The sequence below is a fragment of the Galleria mellonella genome, unplaced genomic scaffold (assembly GCF_026898425.1).
Source record: "Galleria mellonella isolate WM207_F2 unplaced genomic scaffold, CSIRO_AGI_GalMel_v1 utg56, whole genome shotgun sequence".
In the NCBI taxonomy this organism is placed as follows: Eukaryota; Metazoa; Arthropoda; class Insecta; order Lepidoptera; family Pyralidae; genus Galleria; species Galleria mellonella.
Window position 1 is genome coordinate 4,818,947 of NW_026442117.1, and position 25,825 is coordinate 4,844,771.

General features: G+C 34.5%; 4 protein-coding genes across 5 annotated transcripts in view; 1 reads left to right on the plus strand and 3 right to left on the minus strand.

The window, feature by feature from the left end:
- LOC128199948 (sepiapterin reductase) overlaps window positions 1-10,509 on the minus strand; it is a 115,534-nt gene extending 105,025 nt beyond the window's left edge. Inside the window, exon 1 of the mRNA XM_052899140.1 lies at window positions 7,892-10,509. Coding sequence (XP_052755100.1) covers window positions 9,709-10,509 — 801 coding nt within the window. The 3' untranslated portion in view covers window positions 7,892-9,708. The remainder of the gene's footprint in view (window positions 1-7,891) is intronic.
- LOC128201619 (uncharacterized) lies at window positions 2,408-10,658 on the minus strand. The gene is made up of 3 exons (XM_052899150.1): window positions 10,520-10,658; window positions 6,843-7,017; window positions 2,408-5,716 (listed from the first exon to the last, which is right to left on the minus strand). The coding sequence occupies exons 2-3, from the start codon at window positions 7,002-7,004 to the stop codon at window positions 5,609-5,611; spliced, it is 270 nt and encodes an 89-aa protein (XP_052755110.1). The 5' UTR covers window positions 7,005-7,017; window positions 10,520-10,658; the 3' UTR covers window positions 2,408-5,608.
- Window positions 10,543-11,530, minus strand: LOC113516081 (uncharacterized). Of its 2 annotated transcripts, none has more exons than XM_026900437.3 (3): window positions 11,386-11,530; window positions 10,859-10,982; window positions 10,543-10,694 (listed from the first exon to the last, which is right to left on the minus strand). In XM_026900437.3, exons 2-3 carry the CDS (start codon window positions 10,974-10,976, stop codon window positions 10,543-10,545), a joined length of 270 nt encoding a protein of 89 aa, XP_026756238.2. In that variant the 5' UTR covers window positions 10,977-10,982; window positions 11,386-11,530. The 2 variants fall into 2 exon arrangements, with proteins under 2 accessions (XP_026756238.2, XP_052755109.1); XM_052899149.1 differs by having other exon boundaries at window positions 11,274-11,427.
- Window positions 11,531-16,420: 4,890 nt separating this feature from the next.
- The window catches only part of LOC113515939 (ski oncogene), an 86,076-nt gene continuing 76,671 nt past the window's right edge, over window positions 16,421-25,825 (plus strand). Inside the window, exon 1 of the mRNA XM_026900239.3 lies at window positions 16,421-17,643. Within this exon, the coding sequence (XP_026756040.2) occupies window positions 16,837-17,643 (807 nt within the window). The 5' untranslated portion in view covers window positions 16,421-16,836. The remainder of the gene's footprint in view (window positions 17,644-25,825) is intronic.

Consider the following 25,825-nt stretch of genomic DNA (forward strand, 5'->3'; position numbering starts at 1 on the left):
AACTGATGAACGCGGCTGGCTGTAGGATTTTGAGAGAGTCTCTTGTGGAAAATATAAATAAACAACACACGCGGCAGATCTCAAGTTCTTAATTATTTATATGACGATATCTTTATGAAATCCGCTTGAAGGAACATTAAAAATATACGATAAAAAAAGCGGGAAAACAATTTCCCGGGGAAAAATATTTTAATACTAACAAATGAGGATTATATTTTTTTAAAGAATATAGATTAGTTTTTATTAGTAGCCAGTTGTATTTTGCGAAATTATTAGTGGCCAGTTATATTTCCCATACTCCAGTGGGTATCTCGACCAGAGTACATTGACAGTAGTGTCCGATGTTATAATAGATACCTGAAGTACCTATATCAGATAAGAAAATATAAATTTGAGAAAGATAAAAATATCTTAACAGATGACAGAGCCACTGAGAGCTAAGATAATCTAAAACTTGGTTTACCGAGTTTGTTTAGATTAATCTTAAACCATAGTTTCGCTTACTTTGGCGTATATTCATCAATGTGAGATAAGGTCAGCTATGTAAACTAATCTTAACAATATTTGACCACTTGGAATTCGCTTAACCCAGTTTCGAGTGTGGTTTATGCTTGACGAATATTGACCACAAATATGGTCACTACATGTATAATGTTACATTTCATAACATGTTCTCGATTCTCGGATTACGATTCTCGTTTCTTTATATATATATATATATATATATATATATATATATATATATATATATATATATATATATATATATATATATATATATATATATATAATGTATTTATATAAATGACGTGAGCAAGGGTGGACTTATCTCTGACAGAGATGTCTTCCAGTCAACCCAGTACAGTAGAAAGCATTTCGTTAGCGGGCAGCTGAAGTGCTACAACTATTAATACATAAACAAATATACAGTTAAATAAAATATTAAAATATTACATAAATACATACACAATAAATGCATATAATACCTACCTACTTATATAATAAATGTTAAAATAAATGAATATACTACTCACATTAGAAATTTAGTTTAATGATTTTAAGATTTGACAGTTCAATTAAGAATTTTCCTCATACATACTCTGTACTCACTCTTATTCCAATATGGTGTTCCCTCCTACAGTTTTCTGCTTCGATCTCTCTCCCAACCTATTGCTCTGTATTACTAGGCAAGCAGTAAATGAATGTATTAATAGATACCGTTTTAATAGAGAATACATAAAATAGAACGAAACTCTAACATCTATCGTGCTGTCCTTAATATGAGCAAACTTACGGTATTGGAAACATATCTACTGCCATACTATATCAGCCGTTAACTATCCACATTGCTGTTTTTTTTATACAACTTAAAATGGCAAACAAGCTGACGGCCCACCTGATGGAAAGTGGTAACCGTCGCCTATAGACATGAGCAGTGCCATGGACATAACAGAGTATACTGTTTCGCCCATGATATCCCTCTGTATCCTGTAAATTTGCTGCCATTAGAGATAGCAACCGCAGCTACGTTTTGCTGATGTTTTAAGAGGGACGCTGCTTATCTCTCGACCATCGAGGGAACTTATCCCTTAGTCGCCTTTTACGACACCACGGAAAATTGTCGGCCTCCTCAGTCTCTAAACAAGCTGGATATATTAACAAAATTTGACAGATGTTGACAATAAATTTTATTTAAAAGTGATAAATTTCTTATATAGAAGCCATGAAGCTTCAAACGTTTGTTTCTTAGAACAAAGTTAATACTTTTTATTGATTTATGCTTGACGAATTGTAGGCACCACAACAGCGACAGTCACCAAATGCTTTTGACTATCCCATAGGGTTTCCAGTTGAAAGCATATGTATATTATGTATTTTATTATAGATTAATTAGATAAACATTTCTATATAATATAATAAAGTATTTAAATATTTATTTTAGATATATTTTTTAAAATCTGCATTTAACATAGACTTGTATAAACGAATGTATATTTTATGTATATAATTGACAATCGAATATAAATATTAAAACTAAATGTCCTAATAAACTTGTCAATTTTTCAAATCTTAATTTTTTTTTTATACAATAGCAAACAAGCTGACGGCCCACCTGATGGAAAGTGGTAACCATCGCCTATAAACATGAGCAGAACAGAGTATATTGTTTCGCCCATGATACCCCACATGCGTTGCCATTCCTGAGGACTCGGGTGTTATTCCTCTGTACCCTGTAAATTCACGCCATATCCCACCCTTCAAACCGAAACACAGGCGTGCAAACACAACTGCTATACGGTTGAAACAGGAATGGAATATATTTTACATTTTAAATTTGTTTTTACGTGGCACATCAAAATGTTTATAATTTATTTTTTACTGTTTTGGAAAAATAAATAAAAAAAAATTAACATTTGCGTCATTTATTTATAATTTAAAACGATATCCTAATACACAGCCCAAGTAATTTAAACATGTACATTGCTTTTATTATTATTAGATACTGCACGTATCATTTCTCTGAAAATTCTTAAGACCGTTTCACACGGCGCTGTAATAACTATCATTACAGTAGACAAAAAAATAAGCAAAAAATAAACAAAATTATGTAAAAAATTTGATATAATTTTATTAGTGAAATGAGACATATTTAATTGTGATGTGTTACAGCACACGACTTTTTATTCTCTTTTTTAAGTCAATATTTGAACCTTCGAATAAAACTTAATCACTTGTAATAACAAGTTTTTTTTTTTTTTTTTTTCATAGGTATGGTGTATCTTTATTTTTACCCCGTCAAATACTGAATTTATAAAAGGTCCGTAACATTGTATTTGTATGTTAAAAAGTTTTGTCTTGAAACTGAATAATCGTGTTTTATTCTAATAATATTCTAGTCTATAACAATATAAATATTGGTTTAAAAAACAAATTAAAAAACACTACAATATAAAAGGAAGTAATGATTTAGAAGTCATATAAATTGTCACAAAAATTTTACCTATTGTCGAAATAAAACATTATACCAAATCGCGTGGCCGATGAGGCAAATCTCCTTATGAGGAGCGATTGTTACGGTTTCATTTGTCTACGTTAACATGACAAGTCCCTCCAACTTTTGAATGAACGAATGAATTTTTATTTACTAAATATTGGTGATAGATTTTACTTCAATGTGTGTGACCATGTACAGACGTGGTGCTGTGTCTGTGATTGGAAAGTTCTTCAGTATTCCGAACACAGTACGTCATAGTCGTAGAATACTGACGGATCTATATATTTAATATCTATCAGATCCGTCGGTATTCTACGACTATGACGAGTAGTATTACATTCCTTGGGAATATTTTTACTTACATAATTTTAATTGTTTGGATTTTGGAGGGGCGTGTCATGATGTCGTAAACAATCTATACATCGTACACAATACGGTTCGGCGCAGACGCCGCGGTGTGTGAAGAGGTCCTAAAGTTAACATTAAGTTAAATGTCTAAAAATGATGGACGATGATCACCCGTTCGTATCATTATCATCACTAATATTATAAACATGAAAATGTGTTTGTTTATTACCAATTGGCGCCTCAACCATTTATAAAGGTTACGTACTATTTCTGATGAAGAAGTAGGCTACCTTTTACCTCGATCAATCAACATATATGTAACATATCCTAGGGGTCTACCATGAAATGAAATTCCGAATTTTCGGACTCAATTATGTATTTCGGTTCATATTGAAATCGAACGTTTTGTTCGTCATAAATCCTACCATAAAAGTCCAAAAGAATGATTTTTTAATATTTTTCAAATTTTTGTTTCGTTCGGGCCCGAAATTTCGGAAAATATTTCATGGTAGACCCTCTGGTCAAGCGGACAAAGTCGCGGATAAAACTACTGCTACATAATTACTAAGTACTTTGAATTATTAAATATTTATCCAAAACCTAGTAGCTTATACCAATATCAAATAATAAGATGTGACCGCTACTGCCAACATTATAATAAACTTGAGCATAATATACATTGGAGCCGATTCTGAAATATAACTCACTCATATAAACTTACTACAAATTTGTAAAATTTAAATGTAAAATCACTAATTAATATTCTGTATTTATATTAATGGAGCGAACCTATATAATCTAAAAATATTTCTAATTGTAGATAGATCATTATGAAATTTTTATTAAGATTAAGACATTTCAGAATCGACCCCATTACATGGAATGGAAACCCTTTAAAAACTTATCTAGTATAGTCAATACTCACCCTATGGACACCTATTGGGTGAGGATGAAAGTAACACCATTAGGGTAAAATTTTTATATAAAAAAAAATTAAGTAAATTATGGAACCATAAACCGTAAATATCCCATGTACAAAAAGGTAGGAATATCGACAATTATACATACATATTTTATACTATACAGTGAGTACTACCGCTATAGTTATATATATATATGTCGAATTTTACACATAAAGGAAATACAAATAAGGTACAATTTGATTACATACATCGCAATTGCGCGCGAGCAAATTTTATTTTAGTGCGAATTGACCCTTATGGGGTTCGTAGACGGTCAAGTTAAATCAAAAATGAATATATTGTATTTTGCGTCTTGTATAACAGCTTCACCAAGCTTGATCAAAGTTCTTGGTGCATTTATTAAGTCTATTAATGTTTTTTTTTTTGTTATCGCAGGAAGAATGATACGACCTTTTGCAGCAAGCTCATAAAGATAAGTTTATATGCATAAACATGTGTGTGCAATAAATACATACAGAGTATTCCATTATATTTTAAAGACATAGTGGTTTGATTGCTTGAAATGTTTCTTAAACGATCAATCACGCTTGAATGATGTCAAAATCGAAGTACTTAATTCCAGCTGCTTGAACGTCTACGGACCACTTTACAACATATTTATATAGATATTAAATGGTTTTGACCTGTGGCTTGTAGATGTCGTAATGTCACTGGTAATCACTGATGTGTTTATGTCTTGGATGAATAAATTGTATCTGCTAATGTTATAATTTACAGTATAAATATACATTTAATCATATTTACATTTGTATGAAGGTACTAATGCATATTGTGACATTGACTGCTATTAGGACTTTTAACAATTTAAAACAATATTTAAAACCAAAATGATTATAATTTTAATATAATCAATAAAAAAGAATCATTCTCTTGTACAGCATTTCTAATGCATCATGCATTTACTCCATGCCGTAAAGAAATAATTGTTATTACTTGTGAAAATTTTACGTAAGATATGTAAAATTAAAAAATAAATATGTAAGCGTAACACACACTGTGATTTACGATTTTTTTTTCCTTATATTTTATATTTAAGATTATTAAGAGAATAAAATCGCAGTGTGCATTAATCCTAAAGCAAATCAAATTTCGAACACCATAAATTATTTTCGTTAAGTTCTAATTCCCATAGAGCACTAATACAGAGATCAAAATTATCAATTATTTCCAGCCAGTTTCTTCAACAATCATAGTTGATAATATGTCAATATAAATAGGTATTGTAGTTATTTAACCATAGTACTTGGTCTGATGTTTACATTTTAATGGAGGACGACAATCGTTACCCGTAAGCGACCTCCTCCACGATGGTCTCCCAAGAGTCTGTGGACTCTGTTTCCCACGAACCCTCGTCGTCATCTGGCTCCTCTTCATCATCGTAATAAGCGAGCTAGGGGCAATACCAAATGCAATATTACACTCTAGTGAAATTAATAACAAGCGAATGTCAAACATGCATACAACTATCCTCTCTCCTACTTGCTGTGCCCAACAGGGTCCAAAATTGAACCTTATGTACTAATTATATTATGGAATACAATAATAAATAAATAAATAAATAAACTATCTGACGAGTATAGCCAGAGGAAGACTGTACAAAAGTTATTTGTTCGGATACCTCTGTCCCATAGCTGTACAGAGTATATGATATAGAGGTATAACATCTTAGTCCTCAGGAATGGCAACGAATAAGGGAAATCATGGGCGACATAGTATACTCCGTTATGTCCACTGTATTGTTCATGTCTATAGGCGACCGTTATCACTTTCTTTCAGGCAAGCTGTCAACTTGATTGCCATTCTAAGTTGTATAATAAAATAACCTGTTTTCCATTTTCCATACTTGGCACAAATGACTAAATAATATTAAGAATACCTTTTATCGAAATAACAGCACAAAAAAAAGAAAATAGCTAAAATAAAAAAAGTTTTAATTTATGAATAATACATAATTAATATTGCAAATTATTACTTTTATATTTATTTTCAATTCGATGAAACGCATGCTAAGGTTATTTAGGAAAAATTTTGGCTTCATAAGCCATGCCCATCCCAGGATTGTCTAGTGGATGCGAGCAACAAGTTTATAATTTCAGACATATACAGACATACCTTAGAGTACATGGGCTTTTTATAAGGGGCCAAGCTCCCTATAAAAATAATCCGAGTGAAGATAAGTATTCTAAGATAAGTGTTATTGTTAAGTATATGTATGTGTATGTATGTATGTGTGTGAGTGTGTGTGTATGCATACGCACATAATTACAAGTGTGTGTGTGTGTGTGTGTGTGTGTATGTATATACTACTATATATATTTTATGTTCATCAATATCATATATAATATCAATAATCATCTGCTCTCGATTATTTAGTTTAGTTTATTGTGGAAACTTTACTGATTTATGTTATGGTTATGTATACTTTTTTATATGTTTTAGATATTGTATGTTTCCCTTTCAAAGTAAAATAAAAAATAAAAAAAATTCTCAAATTAAAAAAGGCATAGGATAATCACCTCGCTCTCGTGCAGCCTGCGGACGGTGCGCACGTGTATCTGGAACATCCAGGCGCGGCCCAGTATGGCCACGGTGCCGCTCAGCAGCAGCGGCATACTGAAGCGACACTTCCACGCGAGGCCCATGAGGAATATGAACAGACTCTTGCGACCTGCCGCCATTCTCTCATTATACCTTAAAAGGAATAAATGACAGACTGATAATAATGACAGAGAATCAAAATTGTCAGTGTGAAGCTTTGTACAAATAATCTGCGTAAGTACTTTAATTTCATTTATGTTTTAAGGCCCGATATAAATAAAAATCAAATCAAACATTTCACATCTGGCAACCCTATCAATATTCATTTTTAAGGCTAAATTGAGCCCTCTGTCTTTCTGGCGCGAAGAATCTGTGGTCGCTTTTCTGTTTCTATTTGAAAGGTTTCTTGATACTTTGAAATTCCTGGATTTTCAGTCTAAAGTGTATCATAAGTTTCATGGAGTTTTCTATGTCTTTCTTATGTACCTATAAGCGATGGTTACCACTTTCCATTAGATGTGCCGTCAACTTGTTTGCCATTTTAAGTTGCATAAAAGAAAACATAAATGCGACATTGAGCGTGATTCTTCTGGTATTTCAAGCGTTGCATTAACCATTTGGCCAGCATACGGCATAGAATACGGGAAAGGAAGAGGTGGTCTCCCCTACCTTTCCCGTAGGTGTCGTAAGAGGCAACTAAGGGAACTTAATGATTGAGAAATGGACAGCAGCGTCCCTCTGCCTACCAACTAAAAACATCACCACCGCCTACCAAGCGTAGCAATTACTAGCAAAACCCCCCTCCCTTATGAGGGAGGCATATGTTCAACAGTGGACAGTTAATGATGATAGTCATTAACCAGTTACAATCGGGCGGGCCGTATGCTTGATAGCCACCATACAAAAAAAGTTCTTTTAGATGTCTACGGAAATGGAATTTACAGAGTTCAGCCTATTCAAGCAGATCTAAGAAATCCTATATCAGTTAGTTATGTAGACTTTGTACAAAAGTCGTTTGCTTGGGTACCTCTGTCCCATTCGTGTTTCAACCGTGAAGCAGTTGTTTGCATAGCTGTGTTTTGGTTTGAAGGGTGGGATATGGCGTGAATTAACAGGGTACAGAGGAATAACACCTGAGTCCTCAGGAATAGCAACGCATGGGGGGTATCATGGGCGAAACAGTATACTCTGTTATGTCCATGGTACTGCTCATGTCTGTAGGCGACGGTTACCACTTTGTCGGTGGGCCGTCAGCTTGTTTGCCATTCTAAGTTGCATAAAAAATTTTCAATGAAATTTTATAATCGATTTTATATATGTAATTTAACAACTGACTTTGAAATATACTTGATTTTTTAAAACTCCCTGAAGTGTTCTATGTAACCATTTTATAGTGAAATATAAACCTATGTTTACCATGGACGATGGATATTTTTTTAGATGGAAATAATATGACAACACCGCCCGCGCTATCGATATATACTCTGATGGCACACCAATGATGATGGATTAGAATAACGTCAGGTCAGTTAGCCCATCGTGAATTCGTATAGAATTATCCACGATGAATTCCAAAAGAGATTATGGGGAAGTCAACATGATCCTATATTGTTAGCAATGGAGCATTTTTCTTCAATGGATAATAATGGAATGACAACCCCGTCTGCGCTAACGGTATACGTTGGCGGGGCACCAGTGAGGGATGATAAGTGAGGAGGGTAGGTCAGTTAGCCCATCGTGACGAATTTTACAAGAATTAACCACGATGGTTTCCAGGGAGAACCATGTGGAGGTCGACTCCATAGGGTAATTGTAAGTAATAGGTCTGTTAGATCCCATTATTATTAATCCCTTCCCCCCGCAATGGAACGTTTAGACCCAACTACTAATAATCCCTTTTCATGTTATAATGTCGTCTGTTTTAAGTCAATGGATAACGCAGCTGAGGGACAATTTGTACGCAGCGGGCATATTCTTTCGAGTACGTGTTCTTCAAATAATGCGTTTCGCATAAAATTTAATACGCTTTATTATTATGGTAAAATTGTACGCCAAGTATTGTCCCTCGTCTGTGCAAGCTAAAAAAGGAACAAGTTCACACAAATAAGCCATGTTAATGTGCGACTTATGAATGTAACTCATATTAGTGCCAACTAAACACACTCATTAAAAGGGAATGAACATTGAAAACACATATCATTTCAAGCATTTATTAATATGAATTGCATTCATAGATATGTTAGTATACAGGTAACATGAGATAACAAAGTTTCGACATATTGATGTTACTAATAATTCAGTTGATTTCTATTGGTTAGTATTGTAAAAACATGCCACACTCCATGCTTTGTACTATGGTATGATACAGCTGACAGATCACTAAAGCTATAAAAAATACTTAGAAATTTAACAAAACATTGGATTAATATAGTATTAGTTTATAATTATTAACTTGATTAAATCTCAATACAGTTCTTTAATAATAAAATATGCACAAATGTTGTTTGTTACTCACACCATGGTAGAATGCACCGAGTATAAGAGAGGTATGTTCTGAATTTCTTCTACATCACAAGTTACATGTTATAGCATACACATTATTTAGTTATTTGGTAGATACATGATTTCCATATATTAGTGAAAATAAGATTCATAGTTATAGAAAAGATAAACCTATCTGTATCTATTAAAAAGGCATGTAATGAGAAAGTATTAAATATCTAATGTCTATGACATAGTTAATTCTATAGAAGCTATATATCTATTTAATTTGGCAATAAAGTACCTACTGTCAGTAAGAAAGCTACAAATGTTTAAAGAGCTGGAATGAGAATAGGAACTCAACTACTCATCATCAAAATAGTCAACATGTTCCCCCGGTGTGAACTTGCCTGATTGCAGAACTTTCATGCATTTTTTTGCTGTCATTTCAGGCTTTAACAGTGTACCCTGGTTTTTGAATGTAGTAAACACATCTCTTAGATTGTCATTCACAGCTTCGGCTAGCACATAGTCAATCATTGCCGTCTCCACTGGCCCCGGGGAATAATTCAGCACCCGGACATGTTTCTTTTCCTCAGCGAGCACTCTGAAATACATCTCCCTAGCTGCTTTCCCACTACAATAGAATGCCATGCCACCCATCGGCTTAATTGCACACAAAGAAGTTACATTAACAATCACAACCCTGTCTTCGACATCTTGAAAGATCTTAAGAAACTGAGTATTCAACGAGATAACTTTAAAAACATTCAGATCATAGTATTCCCTTAACTCCTCAACATCCTCCATCCGTGACGTCTCCACAGCTAAATTACCAAGAGAACCGACATTGTGGAAAATAAGATTTAATGCAAAATCCGTCACGTTCCTCCTTTGTAAAGAGTTCTCCAGGACACCTTTCATTTCCTTATTAGCCGCTCGGGACAAGTCAACAGATTCAAATAACACCTTCACATTATCTGATTCACATAAGCTCGCTGTTTTCGCCAACTCCTGTTTGTTGCGTGCCAGGAGCAACATCAAAGAATTTGGTCCGAGAAGTTTGGATACCTCAACAGCAATAGCCCTGCCGATACCCTGGGAGGCTCCTGTTAACACACAGTATGTGGATCCAGACAAATCAATGCTAGACGATGAGGCCATAGTTACTTACAAGTGATTGGGGTTTTAACAGGATTATTCTTGAAGTAGCTTCTCTTCTTCTGTATCACCAATAACAGGGTCCAAGTCACAGCCTTCTCTCATCAAACGGTCGATACAGTCGGCTCTATAAGCAGCTAAATTCTCCACAACTTTATTCTTCTTTTTGATTTGCTGCAGTTTTCTTTCTGCAATATGATAAAAATTCACTTATTTTACGAATTAAACAGTCTATAATAACAATTAAATAAGAGTTAAGATAGTCATAAGTAGTTATGTTTACAATTTTATGACAGCAGAGATTATTATTATATTAAACAACAATCCAACTAGCGCAAACCAATCCAATTACCCAAAATAGCGAGGTACTCAGCAGAATCTGACAGCTTCACAGAGTCTTGTGCAGGTTCAAAATTATCTTCAAATTTAGACACAGTTGTCGTTTTCACTTCGCCACCCCAAGGATCCATCAAAAACTGAGAAATACAACCAATGAACAATTATTAACAATATAAGAATGCAATTTACGTCATGATTTGTGTGTGTTTGAGCACCGAATCCATTTTACTATGTTAAAATACTAAAATTCACTGACACTTTTACTTAAGATTCTAAGTCTTGATATATATATATATATATATATATATATATATATATATATATATATATATATATATATATATATATATATATATATATATATATATATATATATATATATATATATATTTTTTTTTTTTTTTTTTTATTATATCCAATCTACTCACTTGATGGCTATACGCCTTAGGGGAGTTTTTAACGTTGCCTAAGTATTTTTGAGGAATGAATTTGGAATTGGAATGGCATTAGTACAAAAATAAGGTGAATTGAGTGACTGACCTTGACTGACGGATGAAGTAAAAAAAAAACAGTATACTAAATCAGATTAATGTTAACTTATATTGGATAGTAATCGAATAAAAATCGAAATTTCATTTATTCATATAATAATCGATTTAGTAAAGACAATATGACTATCCAAGCGCAGGAGATGGATAAACCTTTTATATTCACCACTTATCTGTCATATGACAGATGTCAACTCGGCTTAATTTTTAATCTAGGGACATTGGCATGCTTAAGATTATTTTCCAAGGCGGGCCAGGACCTTTAAAAAAAGTGTTTATGTATATATTATTAGATATAGCTTTGTGAAGATTCGCTCGGACTCTGAGGTAGGCACCAAATAATTTTGAGGTAGGCACGGGCCCTGGTCACTGATATTAAATGAATTTCTGACTTCATGCTCTTTTAGTAATCCTTGTTTATATCTCACAACTATTTGTATATGGTAAAAACTCACAAAATTTGGTTCAGAGGATTACAAGGAAGATCCAGTTATACGGAAAAAACCAGCTTAAGAATTGATTTTTATTAATTTATCCCATCTATCAACTTAATTGTATTTTTTATATTCATGAAAATAAGACTATTTAAATCGAAATCGTTATATTAATATTATTATTTGATTTAATTTGTTATATAAAAAAAGAATAAAAATTGGTACGATTCTAAACACCCTAATACCAAAAGAACAAGCGAGGTCAATTATCCTTTACATTATTATCTTTTAAAAAAATTTAATTTTAGCTTCCTATCAACTGCATTATTAATTACTGATTTTTACTCGATGTGAAATCGATTAGTAATTATCTACATAAACAAGTCAACAACACTAGTCAGAAAAGGAAAATACAGAAATCTTTGAAAAGAACAATAATCTATGGAATTTACTTTTTGGCTGATGGCTTTCGCCAAAGTCACAATAAATGATTAAAAAATCTATGGAATTTGTTACTTTTTGGCTGATGGCTTTCGCCAAAGTCACAATAAATGAAACAAAAAAAATCTATGGAATGGCTACCAAGGAGGTAACTAATAAAAGGTTTTATTTAAATTTCGAACTGGCTTGCAAATAGAAAGCTGTTTATTGAAAAAAAAAACGAACATTATGGCGCGTTAAAAATTATTATTGTTCGTTATTCGTCATTGAACTTAAAAAATAAAATTGTGTTTATGATCTCCGCGCATTGTTTGAGAAAAGTATTATACAAGCCTTGGCCACAAATAGACATTGATGGACTCATGTATGTGTGCCTTGGCTACGCCTCGGCCCACATTTGCACGTTCGTCCACCAATGCCTCAGTTGCTGGCCGCTGCAGTAATGTACTAATAAATAATAGATTTTTTCATCATTCACTTAGTTATGTATAGTTACGAAGAGAAAACCTATATAAAATATGATATTAGTTACGAAGAGAAAAATTATATAAATTTGTGATAGAGCAAAAGTCCTGGAAAGTCCAATTGAAGTCCAAATACACACTAGTGTATTTGGACAAAAAATATTTGACGTGTGGGTAAAATAAAAATTCGCTTCTGGCAACATTATGTATATTTATATATGGATGATAAATTCTTTTTTAACACTAATATTTAAGGATTGGAGCTTTAACCTATCCACTTACCTAGACCAAGGTAGAGTTGGTAGAGTAATAAAAAAAGCTTGTAATTGCCATATTCACTCATTATTCTTATAATAAATTTCGATCGCCGTCATCGTAACCTATTAAATATAATGAAACATGGAAAATATTTCATTTATATATGATATTAGTATAACTAATATATGGAAGATATTTATGAAAATTGTAAGTAAAAAAATTAAAACTCTTTTACCGTTTACGTTTACTGATTACTTTTATTCATATCCAAGTGTAGATTTATGTTTTCATTTTAAAATCATTAAAAATGATCGCTATTTAATATATATATATATATATATATATATATATATATATATATATATATATATATATATATATATATATATATATATATATATATATATATATATATATTTATTTATATCAATTTTCAATTAATATCAAGGTACCTATGTATATATAACAACAGAAGAAATAATTCCAAAGTCAAATTAAAAAAAAAATTATTTGGAATGGGAAATGTTTAATCTAGATACTTGCAACACTGAAAAATGGCGCGTTTTGTTTTGGTTTAAAAAAATATGTTCGAAATAGAGTAATCCAAATGTCAATTTAGCTGACTAAACGTTCACACATTTTTGATACTCGATGCTCTATCTATATAATTTAAATAACCTACCTAGTTCTATACTAGATACCTATTATTTTCGAGTCAAATGGTTAAATGCCTAACTATTTTATGTTCGCTTAGTTAGCGCAGAGTAGTAAGCCGTTCTTGGTTTTAGAAACTGTGTAGAGCACTTCAACAATCACAACATAAACATATTCACCTCTATTGTATTGTAATAAAGTCTTCAAAAATATTTACATTTTATTTACATCCAATATAGCAATACATAATAAAAGAAAATATATCATGTCATCATCAGTCATGAGCAATAAAGTTGATATTAGAATGCTGAGAAACAGCGATTAATGATAAAAGCAAGCTTCGCGCTGTGAGCGAACGGCCGCAGTAGACGCAGCTGCCCCGTCCCGCGTCCTGCGGTGCTGCCCCTGCCACCCGCGGTAACCCCGCGCGTGTCGCGGAGTCAAAAACTAAATTGTGGCAGAGGAGAACAATATTTGTTATTTAATTACATACAATATATATATATATATAGCCCACTGGGGTCGTTGGAAACTATGGGATGTCAAATACTCAGGTACAAACATACCTCTTTCGCTTCTTAAACATTGAGTAATCTTATTATACTCGTGTGATACTTTTAATATGTTTTTTTCGGCATTTCATCTATTTGGTCTACCTCTACTGCAATTCAAATTTTTTGTGCTAAATATTTTCTTTCGTAATTCTTTATTCATCCGTCTTTTCCAAATGGCTGAACTAACGTAATATCCCCTTTTCGATCTTTGTCACTACATCATCTTTCTATCTTTTCAGTCATTTTCAAACAACTAAACGTTATGTACGTGCTTCCAGTTTACAATAATCACGTTTAAATTTACTTTTATAACTTCAGAATGCCATAATATTAATGCGTAAAAAAGAAGCCAAAACTATTAATTTTAATTGTTTCAATAAATTTCTAATACACATTAACCATTTAAATAATAACAACCAAAAAGTCGTAGCTTTCACAATATGCAAAAAGAAAATAGATAAAGTGAAATATAATATAACAGTGAATAGGAAGTAAAAGATATAAGTACTTGCTTATGTATGCTACCACTCTTTTGGGTGTATTTTATTTAGTTTTTCTAAACGCATCATCTTTAAAAAATAATTGCTCTTAATAAAAGTCAATCTGTGGTTAATACATTAGGTATTTACCTCATTCGACGTTTTGATCCATACACTTATTTACTAATATACGGGTGTCAGATACTATGAATGCTGTGTGTGTTACGAACAGTGGTTTGGTTGAACAAAGTAATTGAAGCAACCATTGACGTTTATCGACTATGACATTATTATATTGGACTCTCATCATGATACAGCTGGTATAACCTAGCCAAAATATCTAGTGGGATAAGTACTTTAGATAACATTAAATAATTCGTGTTACGTATAATCCACTAAACTTTATTCATAAAGTGTATTAAATGCAACAGATAGTTAGTCAGTTTAAAAGTTTATTAACAAAATTTATCTGATAGACTTTGACGATGGCTATTAACTAACTTCTATATGTAACTTTTTAACTTACATTTTATCTTTATTACAAATCAAAGTAAGAAACAATTGCTGGGGCTGACTATTATTGATTGTTTTATTACGCATACTAATAATATTTTACAAAATGAAATGAATAAATATGAACTTAGCTATTGCTCCGCTTTTCGCATGAGTAAATTTTACAAGTAAAAAACAATGGTGTATAAAATCATATACCATATTTTATGTTAGACCTTCAAGAATTCTATGAAAAGCGCATCAAATTTAGTGCAGTAGTTTTTACGAATTGCCGGCACCATACAGTCAGATGAACATAATTATTTAATAATGAAGAAATAATGAATGCTTTGACTGTTATTATTGATTACGAATATTTATATAATTTTTTTCTAAAATTCTGCTATGCACAAATATTAACTGGATTTTAGATTTAATCTTCTTACGAAGCTAATTACTAATATAACAAAATATTGATGGAGTTATTTAAATAACTTCCACAAAAATATACGTTTAACTGCAAAATTGTAAAAGGCATATTTACAAGCTATTATCATCTCTTAAATTCTACTTTCTTTTATTTTACTTTTATATTTTGGTAAGTATTCTTGATACTTATCAAAATATTTTAAATAATTTGCCTTTAAATCTGTGAATAATGTTACAACAAATTTTACTGGTAGGTTTTTATAGTTTCTAAGCTAGATATAAATATGTTTCTTTCTTCACAATGGAGTTAACATATGAAGTATCATTCCATAAAACTCTCTCTTAAATTTTAAATTTAGTAATTTAGTCAAAATATTAGGGTTATGGAGTAAAGTTAACTGTTAGTTTTTATTCAAATATAAAATTAGTTTTTATAAGTTTTCATATTTAACAAACTAATTTTATAAACTATAAAATTAGTTTGTATTTAGAACAGCGATTTCGCTGTAATATTAATTTTTAGACTAGAGATAGAATAACGATTCGAAATTGACACTCTGTGTCAAATATCTATACGTGTATTAGTACACATATAGTTACAGTAGTCAACAAATGTAGGTAAAATATTTTGCAGTTTAATTAATTGAACAAAAGTAATGCATTTGTATTATGATACGACTAAGCAGTCTGCGTACCATACTCTATGCCGCGGGCGGGCCGCGACTCGCGCCGCCATTCTGGATATTTTGACGGGAAGGTCGGTCACGTGACATGGCGGCAGGCGAGGGACGCGGGGCGCCGGCTAGACTCTCCAGTAGCCGAGCCATCCGTCTGCTGCTTTGACTACGGCCGGTCGCCGGAATCTACGCCCCGGTCTCAAGCGCTCGCATCTATTACGTACTATTTCGTTTGAACATTTCAAAGCTTTTTCAACTGGAATTTGTATTATTTCGATGCAGCAAGACTCAATAATATATGTTTTACAAGTTTCTAGTGTAAAATGGTGGCGGTTTTGTGATAAGAAGGAGATATTTTCATATTTTTGCACGGCTGTGCGAGCGGCGACGGGGCGGAGACGCCGCGATAGAGCGTCGTGCGTTCGTCCGGGCCGTCGCGACGGCTGGGCCCATTCGGCAGACATGTTTCGATCGCGGTTGGATCGCGTCGCGTGTGCTGGAGCGTAGGCTCTCTCGTGACATGCGCCCCTCGAGGTCTACCGACGGTGGGGGTGACCGAACATGGATGTAGTGACGCCTCACATCACCTCCGTGCTGAAAACGTACCAGGCGAGCGCGCCGCGCAGCCTGCAAGGGCCGGGCTGCGGGCGAGCGGAGCCATGTAGCGAGGCGCCGCCGCCGCCGCCGCTGCCCGCCGCGCCGCCGATCTTGCTCGCGGCGGACCCGGTGCTCGGTGAGCGCGGCGAGACGCTGCTGGAGGGCGAGCCGATCTCGTGCTTCAGCGTGGGCGGCGAGCGGCGGCTGTGCCTGCCGCAGATCTTGACGTCGGTGCTCACCGACTTCAGCCTGGAGCAGATCAACCGCGTGTGCGATGAGCTGCAGATATACTGTTCCCGGTGCACGCCGGAGCAGCTGCACGAACTGAAGTCGACGGGCGTGCTGCCGCGCACGGCGCCGTCGTGCGGCCTCATCACGCACACGGACGCGGAGCGGCTGTGCGCGGCGCTGCTGCACGCTCCAGCCGCCTCCAGCCCGCACAAGCTGCCCGGCTTTCGCGTGTACCACGAGTGTTTCGGGGGTGGTCGCGGTGTGTGCGCGCCGGATCTGAACCTAGTGCAGTGTTTGGAGTGTCGCTCGTTGTACAGCCCGCGGCGGTTCGTGTGCCACTCGCACGAGTCCGAGCACCGCACGTGCCACTGGGGCTTCGACTCGGCGCGGTGGCGCCGCTTCCTACTGGTGGCCGACGAGGAGCTTGACAAGGAAAAGTGCGAGGCGGTGTTGGACGAGCTCGCGGCCAAGGAAACGCCTGCACCGCCGCCGCCACTGCCGCCGCCGCCTAAGCAACACTTGCCCTTGAAAAGGAAACAGGTATGATTGCTTAGGTTTCTACACGTCATATTTATCCACTACACTAGATATCTGGCACAATAATATCTTATATACCTATACCCAACTTAGGTGTATATATTAACTCTACCAAACAAAATATTTTCATTGAATTTTACACGCAGTTAGGTAGGTATTTCTGCGGTTTTGAATCTCCTTTTAGCACTTTTACCGAAGTATAGTACATATTCTGTGTTATTACTAGGCACAGATGTAGTACCACGTGTATTGGTCATGCACTTGAATCTTGACTCTACATTAACTACAAAGTAACTAATAAATACGTTACGTTAGTTAGATATATAGGTATTGTGTAGACAAAGTATATACTACCTATATATCTAAGTATTTACATATCTTTTTTTGGAATACTACCATGGTAGGTATACACCTTGGTACCTAGATAATTGTGCAAAATGTACCCGTAAATAAGAGCTAAATTACAGTGGAATAAATACCCTGTCATTCTTATAAGATTCTGGTTAGATTTATAATTGATATTTATATAGATTTTACACAGATTGAAAAGAATATTGATTTTTAAAAATTACAAAAGAAATTAATTCTTATGAAAATATTATTTTATATTCTTTATTGCACTTGTAAATTACATTTTTAATGCATTTATTAATATCGTGAGCAAGGGTGGACTTATTTCTGACAGAGATCTCTTCCATTTAGCTGAATGATTTGAAGGTTTGATAGATCAATTAGAAAAAAGTAAAATTAAGATTATGACTCAAGGGAAAGACAACGTAATTTCCATATTTTCTTTAAAAAGGTAATGGAAGGACTCTCTTGTATGTTGCTTTATTACTGTAGGTGTTTCTAAAATTACTGTGATAATTATAAGTTTCAAGGTTTATTGGCATATTTTTGGCATTATGTGGGAGACGTCTCTATTTTGATGCGTCCAAACCAGCGATGTTTACACAAAATTGGTGTAGATGTGTATTTTTTTTTATGGGTGAAAATGGTATGGTAACCCCGCCTGTGCTATCGGGATACGCTGACGGAGCACCAGTGGAGGGTGATAGATGAGAATGAAAACAGGCCAGTTAGCCCATCATGATGAATTCATCAGGAATTAACCATGATAGTTTCCAGGGGGAACCGCGAGGAGGTCGACCTGGTTGGGTATATTGGTAGCAATGGGATTCTCAGTCTCCATTACTAACAATCCCTTCCCCCCCAGACGTCTCTAATATGATGCGTTCAAACCAGCGATGTTCACACAAATTTAATTGGTGTAAATGTGTATTAAATACCAAATCTGCTGCTACGAAACGAATACTGCGTGATTGGGGTGTGATTGATAATAAAGATAGGTATCAAATGGTATCACAAACAATATGCCATTTTTGTAATGAGTGATAATGGTATGGTAACCCCGCCCGCGCTATCGGTATACACCGGCGGGGCACCAGTGAAGGATGATAGGTGAGAATGAAGCAGCTCAGTTAGCTCATCGTGACGAATTCAATAAGAATTGTTCACGATGGTTTCCAGGGGGAACCACGTGGAGGTCGACATAATAGGGCATATTGTTAGCAATGGGGCTATCAAACTCAATAAAGTTAACAATCCCTTTTCCTTCTACAATATGCCTTTGCAAACAATATTTCTTGTCATGCCGACCTCTACGTGGTCCACTTTGGAGACTGTCATGTTCGCGTAGTGATGAATTTGTCACTATGTCAGAAGGTTAACTACGCAATAATCATAACAATAAATTTTTTTATATTAGATATATATACATATATACTTTGTATGATCAGTAAACAATATAAGAATGTTATTTTTTATTATTTATTTATATAAATACAAAAAGAACCGGTAATTAAAGATTGTGTCCCATAAAAAAACAACTTCAATTGTGACAAATTATTGTTTTTTTATTTAAAAACTAAACTACGTAATCGATTTTTATAAAATTTCTTTAGGACTAAATTGTAGGTGTATCCTTTCAGATAAAAGGTTGAATTTCCGGTTTAGAACTAATTAGGTTATGAAGTAGCAAATATAAAACAAATACAACGAATTGAGAACCGCCTTTTTTTTAAGTCGGTTGCAAAAGTAATAATGTGTCATATTATTTTATTGATTATATAATTCGCTTTTTGTTATTTGTTTATTTTATACACTTTTTATTCGATTACATGTTCAGGATTGTTTATTTACTAAATATGTCAAATACAGAAAAACACATGTATATGTGTATATGTGCACACACACGTATATGTATATATAACGTGTGTGTGTGTGTGTGTGTGTGTGTTTTTATATATTTCAACTAAAAATGTGTTTTAATCTAGATAGATTTTTAGTTGAAATATATGCTTACGATGTAAACATATTCCAACCACGCTGGCGAAGCTGCGGTTAAAAATTGTACTAGACAATATAAAGAAAGAATTGATTGTCTCTTGTCATGGCGTCGAATATTTTATTTCATTCGCATATTATAACTAATAATTATAACATGTATTATCTATTTAGTAATAATTATAGTATTAAAATAGATAGTAAAATTATCTATTAAGTCTTAACTGACAGATCTGTACTGCATTAACACCCTGGCCTGGGGGCAATTATCGTCAGGCTGGATATAGATTGATTTCGTATCTTTCTTTTGCTATTTGGCAATTCTCTATCAGATTAGATCTGTATTTAATAGATAGATAGATATATAATTTATTTGCATTACTTACAGCACACAAATAATAACAGACATAGATAGAGATTCACAAAAAAAGAGATAAAAGAATAATAATAATAATATATTTTTATTATAAATAAAAGAACACTTATACAAAAAAAAAACATAAAAGAAGTAATATAATTTTCCTTTCGTGCGTGTGCCACAGAAACACAAAATGGTCACATGTTAGTTTATTGCTTTGCTCTCAAAAAAGCAAAATATTGATATTCCTTTGTGGCCAAAATCGAATACGCTAACAATAAAATAAAAAAAATCAATTGTTTATACAATATACAATAATGCAAAAGTGGGGGGGGGGGGGGGGAGGAATTGTTAGTAATGTGGACTACCAGTCCCCTGTCAGGTCAACCTCCACGTGGTCCCTGGAAACCATCGTGTTAAACTCCAGGTGTATTTATCACGATGGGCTAACTGACCTGCCTTTCCATTCTCATTTATCACCCCTCATTGGTGCCTCGTCGGTGTGGCTGTGTTTCGTTTTGAAGGGTGGGATATGGCGTGAATTTACTGGGTACAGAGAATTAACACCTGAGTCGTCAGGAATGGCAACGCATGGGGGGTATCATGGGCGAAACAGTATACTCTGTTATGTCCATGGTACTGCTCATGTCTATAGGCAACGGTTACCACTTTCCATCAGGTGAGCCGTCAGTTTGTTTGCCATTCTAAGTTGTATAAAAAATACCGATAGCGCAGGCGGGATTATCATTCCATTATCATATATTAAAAAAAAAAAAATGCGACATTTCATCTAGCAGGTAAACACAATCAAAAGGTACCAAGTTAATATCAAATTTTTGTTTTTCAATTAAGAATTCGCACTCACTACGTTTAATCACTTCGATGATAAATATCGTTGCTCAAAACAACTTTATCATATGTCACAGATAACACAAAATATTATCGAAAACTCTATCTCAACTAGATAACGGTATTATTTCTTTAATGCATAAATATTATCCATGTTTTATCATTGGATCAGTGTGGTAGCGGACAACTGCGTACACGGACAATCCCTCACGTACATTATTGTCCGTTATAACTAATTATATATGTATATATTATAAAATTATAAATAAATAAATTTCATATGTACTTAGACTTCGATTATCTAAATGTATAGGTATAATTGCTTAAAAAAAACTCATCTGCACTGCACTTTATCTTTTTTATCCTTCACTTCGGGCTTAGGTAATAGTAATATAATAGTCGTACTAGGGGGGAATGGATTGTTAGTAATGGAGGCTGAGAATCCCATTGCTAGCAATATACCCAACCAGGTCGACCTCCACGCGGGTTCCCCCTGGAAACTATCATAGTTAATTCCTGATGAATTCATCATGACGGGCTAACTGGCCTGTTTTCATTCTCATCTATCACCCTTCACTGGTGCTCCGCCAGCGTATCCCGTTAGCGCAGGCGGGGTTATCATACCATTTCCATAAAAAAAAAAAAATACTCATACTATATATCTTCGGGTGTCTCGTCGTCTGTATTAAAAAGCAAGGACGGGACATCTAGTTCGACTAATCGTACTAAAAAAAAAGTAAGATTACGCATTGAATAAATAAGGAATAACACCTGAGTCCGCATGGGGGTATCATGGGCGAAACACTATACTCTATTACGTCCATGGTACTGCTCATGTCTATAGGCGACGGTTGTCACTTTCCATCAGGTGGGCCGTCAGCTTGTTTGCCATTCTAAGTTGTATAAAAAAAAAAATATTCGACAATAACTTAGTCTTTGTTTTGATAATAAATTACGGCTACCATGTATAATATTATTGGCAACACAATATGTTTTCATATTGGAGATGATATCTGCGAATTGTTATTTGTATGAGACAGTGTTCCTAGTTTTTCTTTTATCGGCCATAACTTTTATGGCGGTAACAAACTGGTTGGACAACACAAATGTACGTGTGAAGAATAGAGAAATGATTTGGCATGAATCGTAAAGTGAGTTGGGAGATCGGATTGGCGCCGGTTTGGTACTACTTCTGTTTTTTTTTTTTTTTTTTGTGAAAATGATAAACGAGCTGACGGCCCAATTGATAGAGCTGTTATGTTTTGTAAGGGACCATTTACTTGAAGAGTGATAATTTACCTGTATAGGGGAGAAAGGGGTTGTTAGTAATGGGGCGTAACAGCCCCATTGCCAGCAATATGCCTTATTAGGTCGATCTCCACGCTGTTCCCCCTGGAAACCATTGTGATTTAATTCTTATAGAATTCGTCGCAATGGGCCAACTGGCCTGATTTTATCACTTATTATCTCTCACTGGTGCCCCGCCAGTATACGAGTATACCGATAGTGCGGGCGGGGTTACCATTCCATTTTCACCTATTAAAAAAAATTACATGCACGTTTTTGGTAATTCCCTTCTCTTATAAAATATATATGTATATACATTTGTAATTTATATCTGTCTACCAATATTATAAAGAGGAAACATTTGTTTGTTTGTTTGTAATGGGTAAATTCAAAAACTACATCAGAGTTTAAAAAATTTTGCACCTGTAGAAAGCTATATAATCACAGGGTAACATGGGTTATATATTATTTAAAAAAAATTAAAGATGCCTGAAATGTAAATTATAAAAATGTAGCCCTAGGTATCAGAGATTTGTCTATTAAAGCTTATATAAAATACTGATTTTTCTTACTGTCTTACCCGTGTGAAGACGGGACGGAACGCTAGTAATGATACAAATATGTAGTATCTTTAGTGACTTCTTTGTAACGCCGCAAGCGACCATGGCGTGCTGTCCAAGTTCCAACATCGCGCCAAGTCGAGGGCTCACAATTCCGACAAACTATTATCACGGCATTCCGCATCGGGCGATTCTCAGAATTCGGTTATGTGGGGATCTCACGAGATATTCTCATGATGTTTAAAAATAAGTAATTATGACATACTATGGTGTTATGGTTCTCAATTCGTCTGAATTTATATGTGTTCGGTGGTGACGTCACTGATTTGGAACCGATTTCTATGCTTCTAATGTAATTGATACGGTTCACTCCCATATTGGTTCTATATTAATTTAATGATTAAAATGGCCGTTTCTTTGTGGAGCACAAAACTGCTTGTTGCAAAGCTCAAATATTCAGTCTAGGAAATCTGTATACGGTGTAAGCGGTTACCGTAGCCTGTGAACGCCTGCAATACCAGGGGTGTTACGCGCGCGTTGTCGACACAGAAGAAACCCCTTTACCTTTTGAAGAACCTCATGCTGTAATCTCTTGGAAAAACCTCGACAGGGAGTTCATTCCATAACCTGAGTATTCGTAGAAGCAAACATCTCTGAAACCGCGTTATACGCGACCGTCTTGGTTCTAGGGTATCAGGCATAAAAGCTAATAATCTATAATTTTAAAATACATTCCAAATATTAATTAAATTACTGGTGTCAGTTTATAATTAATGTATTATTTTTAACGTTTTTCTGGTTTGTTTCTAAATTTTTTTATCATTATCATCCTGCTCTTATTCCGATCATTATTCGGGGTCGATAATGTTTTCTTCTTCCATTCTTCTCTATTCACAGTCATTTCCGTATACACTCCTATTTTGACCATATCATCTTTCATACTGTCTTTTTAGGTCTTCCTCTGCTCTCATAACCATTCACAATCATACTTAATACCTTTTTTACATGCTCCTCATTCCTGCACATCACGTCTCCATATCGTGTTTTTTTGTAAAATAAATATTAAAAAAAAAGTTGCGTGTTGACTTGGTAATACGTTGGGCTCTATACTCCAATGTATATTACCGTAAATTCCACCCTATACCTACATACATAAGTAGGTACAGTTCTAAAATTTCAATTCATGTTACACCTGACACCTTATAGTTACCTAATTGTTTTGTTTTCGACGTTCTCTTGTTAGTGTAACAATATAGCCGTTGTTTGCTGCACTGGGTGGTCTTACACTTTCGGATGCCTGTATCAAATTACTGTCAGGAATTTAACAATAGTAATCATCTTTATTTAAATCAATAAATTACAAAATTGCTTAACAATGATCCCCATATGGGTCGAGCCTGTGTCTGAAGAACCTATTAAACTATCATGCTGAATTCCAGGTGTATTCATCACGATGGGTTAATTGACCTGCCCTATCTTTCTTACCTATCATCCCTCATTGGCGCCCTGACAAGTGTATACCGTTAGCTCAGGCAGGGTTACCATTCTATTACCATCCACAAAAAAAGTAGCTGCCACGCTTGTTAGATGAATTGGCAACCGCAGTTAAGTTTTGGTGATTTTTTTAAGAAGGACCTTGCTGCCCTTCTCTGAACTATTAAGTTCCCTTAGTCGCATCTTATGACACCCACGGGAAAGGAAGCGGTGGCCCATTTTATGTCGGAACCACACGGCGGTTGTTTAAATCTTAGTTAAGAAGAAATGTGGTGACTCAATCATTAATTTTTTATTCTATACTGTTCCATTTTTCTCGAACCTTATTATATAATTATTGCTGGGTTTCCGATGTTTATGTTTATCCAAAAAATTCTTTGAAATTAAAAATATGTGGACCATTTCCTATGTCCATGTGAACTGCTCACAAATCAAGAGGCTACCATCAAAAAAATACATATATTTTCCTATCCACTTGTTTAGAAAATATTTTGTTTCCCACTTCCGTTGCGGAATGGACGATAAATAACAGACTCTTGGTCAGTGGCCAATGGACATCAAATGGTATGACAACCACCGTATATGAATCACCGCGGATGCGTACCCGAGAGGACTGAGTGATTTAATTAAATAAGTTCAAAGAATAGAATTAATTTCCCCTTTCCGACATCAAAAGGCGGGAGGTTTTCAATATCATTGTATGTTTTTTTTTTTTATCATTGAAAGGGTTCGCTCCCGGTTTTGTCGTCTCTTTATTTTTATCAAGATTAATCTTGAATTATTCCGTAACAGTTTATACACCTTTTTTTATTTTTAACTATAAAGGTTGTACGGACCCTTTTACCTTTCCAATTAATATTAAAAGAATGTTTTTAAAACGTCAAAGTAATTACGGTAATTGTAGCTTTGACATGCCATTTCTGGACCTGCTGGCCAAGGCAGTGAAAGTATAGCCTGGCTGGATTAGGAGTAATTAGTACAGGTTTAGACCATGGATTGACAGAAGGGTCGAGGGTTCGGGGACAGTTGAACAGTAACAAGTTTGTACGAGTATGATGTTATTTTGGAAAAAATATTATTTTTAACTTTATGTTACGCAAAATATTAATATTTTCTTTTCATCAGAATGTTCCGTTGTTGAAATGAGTCTAAATTCATATATTTATGGGAAGAGATATGAGTGAAGGATATCAGCCTAACATTTACCAATGTGTGGTATAGATAATAGCTCATAAAACAGGTTACTCTTTTATCTATGGTAATAAATTGACAAAGACGACAATTTATTCAA